At 43.7% G+C, this 11,055-nt stretch overlaps 1 protein-coding gene across 1 annotated transcript; it reads left to right on the top strand.

The window, feature by feature from the left end:
- Positions 1 to 1,000: 1,000 nt before the first annotated feature.
- Positions 1,001 to 10,252, top strand: MRPL45 (mitochondrial ribosomal protein L45). The gene is made up of 8 exons (XM_025995807.2): positions 1,001 to 1,285; positions 2,169 to 2,346; positions 2,914 to 3,031; positions 5,342 to 5,440; positions 7,639 to 7,687; positions 8,680 to 8,829; positions 9,279 to 9,452; positions 9,647 to 10,252. The coding sequence occupies exons 1-8, from the start codon at positions 1,220 to 1,222 to the stop codon at positions 9,722 to 9,724; spliced, it is 912 nt and encodes a 303-aa protein (XP_025851592.2). The 5' UTR covers positions 1,001 to 1,219; the 3' UTR covers positions 9,725 to 10,252.
- Positions 10,253 to 11,055: the final 803 nt, after the last annotated feature.

Below are 11,055 nucleotides of genomic sequence, written 5' to 3'. Positions count from 1 at the left end.
AAATGAATTACATGCTTAATTTCTCTGTGATCCAACTTCACACATAAAAGGAGAGTATTACTCTTGTTTGTGGTGAAGAGTGATTGAATTAATACACGGCAAATGCTTAGAAGATGCCCGGCACCTGGAAAACATTTTTTTTTTAAAGATTTTATTTATTTATTCATTAGAGACACACACACAGAGAGGCAGAGACATAGGCAGAGGGAGAAGCAGGCTCCATGCAGGGAGCCTGATGTGGGACTTGATCCTAGGACTCTAGGATCACGCCCTGGGTCAAAGGCAGGTGCTAAACCTGCTGAGCCACCCAGGGATCCCTGGAAAATATTTTTTTTTAAAGATTTTATTTATCTGAGAGAGAGAATGAGAGAGCACAAGTGGGAGAAACAGCAGAGAGAGAGGGAGCAGACTCCTCACCCAGCAGGGAGCCTGGAGTGGGGCTGAGCCCCAGGACCCTAACATCATGACCTGAGACAAAGGCAGACCTTTAACCCACTGAGCCACCTAGGGGGCCCCTGGTAAACATTTTAAAATAAACTATTACTTGTTATAATTAAACCTGTGCCTCTTTCCCAAAAGGACAAACAAGAAGTGTTTTCCACAGTCCATGTGTCTTTTGCTTCAAAAACACAGTGGTCATTATGTTTGTTCAATGAACATAGTAGGCATTAATCTCTTCGACAGTAAGAATTTTCTTCACAGGGTTCAGATTGCGAAAAGTACCGCTGTTTAATGTTACACAGCATACTGAGGTCAGATACAGACTCAGAAACTAGTCATTTTCGTTCTTTCTGTGATCAAAGTAGGCACTGGGGAAAAACACTTGTCTCCGAAGGGCAATACCTTTTCATTCTTTAGGGAGTGCAAGCAAGGTGCAGCAACATCCCAATCTTAAAGGAATGCAGCAACTCCTTGCGGCCAGAAGGCCTCGAGCGCAGGCGCAGGCGCAGCTCGGGCTCCTAAGCTCTCCGGCTCGTGACCGCCGAGCGCCCCACCCCACCCCCAACGCCTCTTAGTGCGCACGCGCGCAACCCGTTCTCTACTCCCCCTCTCCCACCACCACAGCGCGCACGTGCGCGTTCGCGTCGCTCACACTTCGGCGGAGGGCGCGCGCCCTGGAAAATTCCACACCCGAGTTAGCTCCACCCTATGCGCCCTCTCTCCTTGCCCCTGGTTCTTAACTCCTAGTCCCCATCCCAGCGGCCTTTGCGGGAACAAAATGGCAGCCCCCACACCGCGGAGTTTGTATTGTTTATCCAAAGCCTTAGGATGGTGGTCTCGGCAGGTGGGTAGGGACCGCGTGGGTAGGACTCCAGGCGCTGGAGGAGGACCGCAGAGTGGAGGGGAATACCTGCTTTGCAATTGTCTTTGGTGGGCTTGGACGGTACAAATCATCACCAGTTACGGAAGAGTTTGAGGTTGACGGGACCCAGCTACTAAGCTAAGGGGTGGTGTGTGGAGAGCCCCGTAAAGGCCACGAGGAGAGCAAGTTCTCGAGGATGAAGTCTCTCCAGTTTGCTCTGGATCTGTCTGGCGGGGAGTCATGGTTTGGAGTCTGGGCTCGCTTCCCCTTGGTTCTTAAACAAGCTCTACATTGAGCAGTAGCTGGACAAGAGGGAGTCTCATATTGTCACTGTACCTGGCCGAGCAAAACTCACGGTCGGAGAGAAAAGAGAACTGGCCTTTAAAGACGTTATTGATCATTTGGGAGCCAGAATGACAAAGTTTACAGTTAGATTCCCAAAAGAATGAGCAGGATGTAATCCGAGTAAATATAAGGGAGATACGAGAAGAGGACCTTTCTTATGCTTTAATAATAGCATATCGCTCTTTTCAGGGTCAGGTTGATGTTTAAGTTCCCCATGGGACTGAAGGTTCTGTGAAAGCAGAAGCCTTTCTTTAATCAGCTCTGCATTCTTGGGACTTGGCATAGCCGTGTACTATGGAACGTACCAAAGGAAAGCCTTTAGTAAATGTTGAGTGGTGTTAGTGAAGGCTGCTTAGGGGCTTCTAGTTAAGACACCTGTGAGTATTTCCCTCCTGATATGTGGCTTTATAATTGTTCCTAAGCCGTTCTTTGGATGTGCCCTTTCTATCTTTGCTTAGAGTTTGTTCAGGATAGATTTCTTTCCAGATTACCTTTATCCTAACCTTTTCCTGTCTTACAGCCTGTCCTGGTGACTCAGTCCACAGTTGTAGTTCCAGTGAGAACTAAAAAACGTTTCACACCTCCTACTTATAAACCCAAATACAAATCAGAAAAGGAGTTTAAGGAATATGCCCGGAAAGCAGGACTGGTCATTCCTCCAGAATGTTTGGAGCGTCCACTACATCTGGCCTGTACAGGTGAGGCATGGTATTTCTGAGACCCTGACCAAATCTCCTTCTGTCACAGATATTCTGGAAATGGAGTGATTTGGGCTGTGATTGACTGTATTTAACTAACTCAGCCCCAATGATGATTTACTTTATGTACATCGTATTTTTTTAAAGATTTATTTATTTGAGAGACAAGGAGCATGCGAAGGCACTAGCACAGGTGGTGGGGGAGGGACAGGTGGGGGAGGGACGGGGGGGAGACAGAGAAGCAGACTCCCCACTGAGCAAGGAGCCCAGCTGGTGCTAGATCCCAGGACCCTGAGACCAGAGCCACCCAGATGCCCCATGAGGTCATCTTTGATTTTGTGTTCACACCTGTTCCTAGAAGGCAAGGGTGAAATTTCTGCATTTTGTACAAGAAATTAAGGCTCTGAGAGAAGACTTAAATTACCTTATTCTGTTTTTTCTAATGTAAAACAGTTCCCTCTATGTGGAAGTCTACTTTATATCCAGGATACATCTCAATTTCATATGACCTCAAGATGACTTTTTCTCAGTCGTTCAATGCTTTCTTGTTTTCTTCTTTCATTACAGCTGGTATCTTTGATGCCTATGTTCCTCCAGAGGGTGATGCTCGCTTGTCATCTCTTGCAAAGGAAGGACTGGCACAGAGAAGTGAACAACTGAAGAAGAAGGTGGCATCACAATTGTCGTAGGTGTCTGAGACAACTGGGAATTGATATTAAAATAAAAATTTCTTGTTGCTATTTTATTCCAGAGGCCATCTTAGGTGAATTGGGTTGGACATAAGTCCCTTGATAACTTGACAGTATATTTGTCTCTATAATTGAGATTAGTCAGTGTAGAAGAATATGGGCATTTTGATTTTCAGCATATCAGCCTTCATTGGTATTTTTTGTCATATCAGGGAGGCGACTTAGAAGTTTGTAGAACATTTTTTGATCACATATTTTAAAATTTAAAATAATAAGCATATTTATATAGGAAGAACCTTAGAGTTTGAACTACAGAGAATAAAAAGCCAAGAAGAGTAAAAAAGACCTGTTCTATGGAGCTAATTAGGTCGTAACTAAGGAGCAAAAACCAAAACCTTCCTCGTCTCTCTTTTAGTTGAAAGGATGGAAACATTTAGTATTTATCACTCAAAGGTTCTTCGAGTTGTTTATAATGACTCAGTATGTTTCTGCATATTAATTATTCATGTAGCCATAACTCATTTCTCTAATTACAGATTTTAACATATTACCTTTCCGTTAAACCTCTTTTGTGACTCCCTATAACCTGAAGAATATGGGGCACCTGAGTGGCTCAGTCACTTAAGTGTCTGCCTTTGGCTGGGGTCATGATCCTGAGGTCCTGGGATTGAGCTCTACATCGGGCCCCCAGCTTAGCGGGGAGCCTGCTTCTCCCTCTCCCTCTGCCTGCTGCTCCCCCTGCTTGTGATCCCTCTCTCCCTCTCTCTCTGTCAAATAGATAAATAAAATCTTTATTTTTTTTAAGCTTTATTTATTTATTCATGATAGACATAGAGAGAGAGAGAGAGAGAGAGAGAGAGAGGCAGAGACACAGGAGGAGAGAGAAGCAGGCTCCATGCCGAGAGCCTGATGTGGGACTCGATCCCGGGACTCCAGGATTGCACCCTGGGCCAAAGAAACCGCTGAGCCACCCAGGGATCTCCAATAAATAAATGAATGAATGAATGAATGAATTCTTTAAAAAAATAAGTTATTACCTAAAGAATAAAATCCAAACTTTAGTATTCACAGCTTTTTGTAAACCTGGTTCTTCCTTCCACTGTTGTCATCTTATTCCATTTTTTCTCATCCTAAACTTCAATATTTCCAAAGTAATTGCCAGTTCCTTGACAGTATTGTGCTATGACTCTGTGTCTTTGTACATTCTTTCCTTTGCCTGAAAATGTCTTTTTCCTCCTTCTTGATAACTCCACCTCATTTCTCAAGAACCAGTTGGGCATCATGTCTGCTTTTAAGCCTTCCCTGACTCTTTTTGGAGCTGCCTTTACTGTAATTGTAACTGTACACTTAACTATTTCTGGTAATGTACTGCGATGATTACCTCTCATATATTTCTCTCTGGGACTGTGAGCTCTTTGGTGGTAGGGTCCATGATGATGATGAATAAAACACATGTGGTTTTATCATGGAGTTATCATTTAGGAGAGGAAAACAGCCATTAAATACCGATTGCACACAATTACATAATTACAGGTGTGGTGAAGTATGAGTGTTATGGGATCACATGATAGGGAAAGATAACTTGGTCTGGGAGTTCAGGGAAAGCTTCCCTGAGGAAATGACATTTAAAGCTAGGACCTAAAAGATTGCTTGCAGTTAGCTAAGTAGAGGGGTGAGGAATAGCATTCTAGGGAGACAAAACAGCACAAGCAAGGCTCTGAGTGGAAAGAATGTAAAGAAGGTGTCAGATTGGGACGCCTGGGTGGCTCAGCAGTTGAGTCTAAGAAAAACTCTTTCACTCTCCTACTTCATTTATAATTTGCCCAGGTGTAGAATTCTGAGCTAAAAATAATTTCCTCAATTAATAGCAACTAACTTTTAGTGTTTCTAGTTAGAAGCCTGATATCATTCTGAGTTTTGAGCTTTTGTGTAAAACCTGTATTTTCTTTCTTAGTGCTGAAAGGATGTTTTCTTCAATGCCAAAATTCTGAAATTGGCAGAATGAGAAGCTTTTGTCTTTTTTTTAGAATGATTAAATGTGAGTTAGAAGGTTGAATTTACAGGACTTGGCACATTCAGAAAATAATTATTGAATACAAGGACAGACTTGAAGGACAGTTAATGCAAGCTTCAAGTTAAAGATATTGTGTAAAGTGTTTAGAAATGATTCTTGGGGCACCTGGTTGGCTTAGTTAGTAGAGCATATGACTTTTGATCTTGGGGGTCGTGAGTTCAAGCCCTGTGTTGGGCATAAAGATTACTTTAAAAAACGAAAAAAAAGAAGATTCTCATACTTAATTTTACAGAATCCGGAAGATAAGAGAACATGATCCTAATTTTAAAATAAAGGACTTCCCCGAAAAAGCTAAGGATATTTTTATTGAAGCTCACCTTTGTCTAAACAAGTAAGTGAATTTTATCTTAAACCCATTGTTTTCAGTAGCTGTTACTCTAGGCACAGACTTTTCCCCTCTTTGGTTAAGAGTTTTAGAGTGACCTAAATAGGTCTAGGTGTGTGTGTGAGTCAGGCACCCCAGGTTCAGTTTTTATTTTTATTATTATTATTTTTTTTGTTTAGAGATTTTATTTATTCATGAGAGACACGGGGGGCGGGGGGTGGGTGGGCAGAGACACAGGCAGAGGGAGAAGTAGGCTCCACGCAGAGAGCCGGACGTGGGACTCAATCCTGGATCTCCAGGATCACACCCTGGGCTGAAGGCAGTGCTAAACTGCTGAGCCACCCGGGCTGCCCCAGGTTCAGTTTTTAAAGTTAATTTTGTATCTTAGGAATTCTTAAATCATACAGGTATCATAAATTCTGTGTCCACATCTGAGTATGATGTTGGTTTAGGACTTTAATTTTTTTAGTCTCCCCTTAGATACAGAGAAACTTTATCTCTCAGCTATTTTTGTAGTCTCCGTTTGCTGCAAGTGCAGGATTCTTGAGGGTCAGAGCTTTGTGGAAGGATCTCAGTGCCAACTCCCTGTTCTTTGAGGGTTCAAGAATTTAGGAAGAATCTGTTCCTAGCCATCAGATCCTATTTCTAGATCCCTTTAGTCATCCCATATGTTGTCTTGATGTCAGGTTTTATTCTTTCCATTCTGGCTTTAGTTCTCTTTCCTTTTGGCATCTAGGAAATTTACCTTTCTTGTGGGCTAGGCTAGAGCCTTTAAAAATGTATGTGTGTCCGTGTATATTCTGTCCAACATTTCTAAATGTTTATATCAGGAGTAGTTTCACATGAGCTCAGTCCATTGTGTTGCCAGAAATGGATGTCTTCCTTTTATTTTTAAGTGTAATTTTTATTGTAAATTGTAAGTGAACTCCTAGACAAGGAAATTTATTGCTATTGAAGATCTCTAGGCCAGGATAGTGAAGAGGAAGTGTTCATTGAGAGGTGCCAGGCCAGGTGGTTGTGGTAGCTGTCACCACCACTCAGGTTAGTCTAGTCTAGAGCTACAGTGGGGGAAATGACTTGGAATCTCTTCTGTTAGGAGCAGAGGTGCAAGGGAAGCACATGGACAGAACTAATTCCTACCTACTCTGGGATTAGAGACAAGATTGTTTGAAGGAACAAAGATTTAAACTTGGGACACCTGGGTGGCACAGTGGTTGAGGTCTGCCTTTGGCTCAGAGCATGATCCCAGAGTCCCAGGATCGAGTACCACGTTGGGCTTTCTGCATGGAGCCTGCTTCTCCCTCTGCCTGTGTCTCTGCCTCTCTCTCTCTCTCTCTCTCTCTCTCTCTCTCTCGCTCGCTGTGTGACTCTCATGAATAAATAGAATCTTTTTAAAAAAGCAAAACAAACAAACAAAAGACTTGTCAGGAGGTATTAAACTGTAGGGAAGAGTCATGAATGTGTATCTGAAAGACACTAATTCATGCATGATCTTAGGTTTATTTGAAGCCCCTCAGGAACCTTCTAAAATCCTGTATGTCCAAGAGCTGGGGTTTGCTGTCTGTTTTCTTACTGTTACTGCATAGAATCAGCATGACCAGGTCACTCTGATAGCAGCAAAGATTGAGGGGGCAGTAGGGGTGGTAGGAAGTGGAAGGAAAGAACCAGAAAAGCTGGCTGCTTATCTTTTAGCTAGGTTCACAGATAGGAGTGTAAGATGTGAGGTGCCTGGCTGGCTCAGTCAGTGGAGCATGTGACTCTTGATATTCAGGGTTGTGAGTTTGAGCCCCACATTGAGGTTGAGATTATTTAAAAAAAAAAAAAAAGGTGTTAAGTGCAAGGCCAATCCACAATCCAGTTGCTAATGATGATATGTCTGAGGTAAGAGGAGATAAGATGAGCTTTTGATCTTTTGTGATGGATTCGTGAAGGTCTCTTGCCCTTCTTAAGGATGTATGGTAATTTCTGAGAAATTTATTTCTGCTCCTGACAAGCGACCATAACTTTACTCTGGAATTAGATCTCAGGGTCTTTTATCATGTTCATCTTTGTGTACTCAGGACTTAGCATATTACCTGGCTTATTGTAGGCATGTAGAAAATGTTTGTAAAAAGGAATTGTTGTTCATTCTGAGGGCCATTTTCATCTTCCATCAGGGAAACCCTAAAGCAAGAGCCAGTGATATATATCTTTTTCTTTTTTAGCTCAGACCATGACCGGCTTCATACCTTGGTAACTGAAAACTGTTTTCCGGTAGGTCCTAACCTCCTTAGGACTGTTGGAGGCCTGAATGGGGCCGATTCTAGACATCACCTCTGGTTTCCTAAGAAGGATCAGTTTCGCAAATGCAGGAAGTTCAAGGCAAAAGCTGTGGTTCCATTGGTTTTGGCTAAATGATACTGACTTGACTTGGGCTTTGGTAAGGGCCATGCAGCCGAGGAAGGAGGAAGTTCCACAGCAAGCCGTACTGAGTCCTTGGGGTATGGAGGCTGAAGTCAGGGTGCCCTGTGTGCACCTCCAGTGTAAGAAAGGACTTAGCAGGTGTTCACGTGTGTTAACCAGGGTGCTGGGTACTTGGGGAGACTTCCTGATATTGGGACTTATGGTTCAAGAATAAATTTCTGTCAGTTCAGCTCATCTCCCTAGAATCATATGTATCTCATCTGGTCCTTGCAGGTTAGCCGTTAGATCCCTGTAAAATCCCATTCTTCAGTACTAGCAGCCATAGGGAGGATAAAACAAACGTATATGCAGTCAACAGAAATGCAGGTTATAAACGACTAGCAGGTTATAAAAATGTAAGGGAGGGGTGCCCAGCCGGCTCAGTAGAGCATGCAGCTCTTGATCTCGGGGTTGTAAGTTCGAGCTCCATGTTGGGTGTAGAGGGTACTTAAAAATCAAATCTGTAAAAGAAAAAAAAAATTTTTTTAAGTGTAAGGGGAGTAATGGCATATTAGATAAACTGGCAGTTTGGAGTGTGGCTTTCACTGATTTGGAGAAGGTTCCTCAAGAAGGTAGGTCTTGAGTTGTTGATTTGGATGAAAAGGGTCATTTCAAAGTGGGCTTAAGCAATAGCTTGGTCAAAGCTTGGGGAGGAGAGAAGAAACAGGCACAAGAAAGTGTTTGGTGGGAAATGTTGCATGACAGTTGTAGTAGCGCTGGAAGTGAGAACAGGTGTGGAAGGAAGCACAGCTTTCCTAAAGGAAAGGAAAACTCCAACTGACTTTGTTCTCCTCTACCCTCAGGACATGGTCTGGGACATCAAGTATAAGACGGTCCGCTGGAGCTTCGTAGAATCTTTAGAGCCACCCCAGGTGGTTCAGGTTCGCTGTTCGAATCTGCTGAACCAGGGCAACATATACGGCCAGGTCACTGTCCGCATGCACACCCGACAGGTAGACGACCCATTCTGTTTTCCTCCTAGCTTTTCTTCACTCTCAGGTTGGGTGTCTATCTCTGGAGTCATGGGTACAGCTTCCCAAGACTGTGGGCTCTTAAGGAAAGGTTCACCATGGTCTTCCTTGCTTGGTTAGCTTGCCCTTCTCACTGCTAGATGTTAACTCTCCTGAGACCGATGTGAGGATACTCTCTTCCACCCTTCCTGATCCTCCCTCCCCCACCTCCTCATCCTGAGTCAAAAACCCTCCAAGAGTAAAGTGTCAGTAGTCGATCATTTAATTAGTCTAGATTCAGAATTCTGAATTGATTTTTTTTCTAACCACTAGAAATTCTTAGTATGTTGTTTTAAAATGGTTGTATGGCATTAAAAAATAATAAAAATAAAAGCAAAACAAGAAAACCAACTCTGAGTACTAACAGGCCAGATTTGCTTTCATCCTGGCAGACTCTGGCCATCTATGACCGGTTTGGCCGGCTAATGTATGGACAGGAAGATGTGCCGAGGGATGTCCTGGAGTATGTTGTGTTTGAAAAGCACCTGGTAAATCCCTATGGGAGCTGGAGAATGCATGGCAAGATCACCCCTCCATGGGCACCCCATAAGCAGCCCATCCTTAAGGTAAGACTAGATTCAAGACAGCTAGGGGAGTGCTTGTGCAATCTTAAGCCACTCCTGTTGTGCTCCACCTTGTGGAGAGAGGGGGTGATGCAGCAGCAGGGAAGGGGCATCATCCATGGAGGAGAGGTGAGGGTGAATCTTCTGGGTAAGTCATAGGCTTGGATGGTAGCTAACTCAGCTTCCTGCTCTTTCAGACGGTGATGATCCCTGGGCCCCAGCTGAAACCCTGGGAAGACTATGAAGAGCCACAAGGAGAGGCCCATAAACTTTAGCTATCCTGGTGGCATAAATGACTCCTCGGATGTGAAGCATGGTGATGAGGTGGCTGGATGCTCTGGAGTCTGGAAGCTGTGAAGTCAGTCATCTCTCCATCATGCTGTAGAAGCATCTATGTTTGACCTTTCCTCTCCTGCTTGGGTGTTTCCAGCTGTCTCCTCCGCAACCATGGCTGATGGCTGGGTCCAGGTGGGTGGCTGGCTAATACATACAGCCATAAGCCCACTTCTTTCTATTTAAATTGTATATCTAGCTTTTGAGTCTCAACAAAAGTATGTTTCAGATACCTATTTTTCCTGTAGCAGAGACCATCAGGAGCAAACTGGCAGAATTTTCTTTTTAATTATAGGCAGGGATCAGAGTTTGAAATAAAACACTATCAGGGTATTGGACACACTGTGGTGGGTTATGTACTTCTCCCCAGCTTAGGCTAGAAGTAGACCAGCCTTCAGAGAGCAGAATTGGAAGATGGGCTGAACTGTGAATTTTGTGGCTTCCAATAAATCCAGACTTGGGAAAAATAATGCATGTTCATTGAAGATTCAAAGTCTTTTCTCACATACTGACTCACCTAATCAGCATTTGTATTTCATAGAAGAATGTAAGTCCAAAGAAATCATCCTTCAGCCTTTGGATTGTGTTCTTAATTATCAATTGCATCCTGGTGTGGTCTCAGGAAGCGGAGGAGGCAGAGGCCAACAGAGGAGGTCATGCATTTGGGAAATCCATCTGTAAGACTTTGTTCCCTGATTTCTAGCACCTCTTGGAGATGAGGACTCTTCTTTCCAGCCCCCCATTGGTAGTAGGGCAAACACACTAGAATATGAACCTGTTTAGAGCGAAGCAACCTCGCCCCTCCTTGTTCCTGAGCTCTCACTGGGTTGTTAGGAGGAGGCTGTGGGACTTTACCTGCTTGACTGTCCAGGGTGATCTGAGGTATGACAAGAGAAATCACTCTGTACCAGCAGCAAGCGTGGCTTGTACTATTACTTTCATCAACCCAATGTGGGCTGCCCTGAAAAAACATGACCTTAATTCTCATGTGTTGTTTTTCCAGCCCCGAATTTTCATTTAATGAGTCTGTCTCTTAGGATCAGGATTAATCTGTTCTGACCTTTTCCTGAGAGCAGAATCCAAAGAAACTAGAATCAGGTCAAGAATAGTCTAAGTTCTTGGGGAGCCTGAGTGGCTCTGTCAGTTGTGCATCCAACTCTTGATTTCGGCTTAGGTCATTCTTGGGGTCCTGGAATCAAGCCCCAAGTTGGGTTCCATACTCAGTGGGGAGTCTTCTTGGGATTCTCTCTGTCCCTCGCCCTACACACACACT

The sequence above is a fragment of the Vulpes vulpes genome, chromosome 2 (assembly GCF_048418805.1).
Source record: "Vulpes vulpes isolate BD-2025 chromosome 2, VulVul3, whole genome shotgun sequence".
NCBI classification, from domain to species: domain Eukaryota; kingdom Metazoa; phylum Chordata; class Mammalia; order Carnivora; family Canidae; genus Vulpes; species Vulpes vulpes.
Note: the sequence above shows the minus strand (reverse complement) of the source record. Positions and strands in the feature narration are given on the sequence as shown.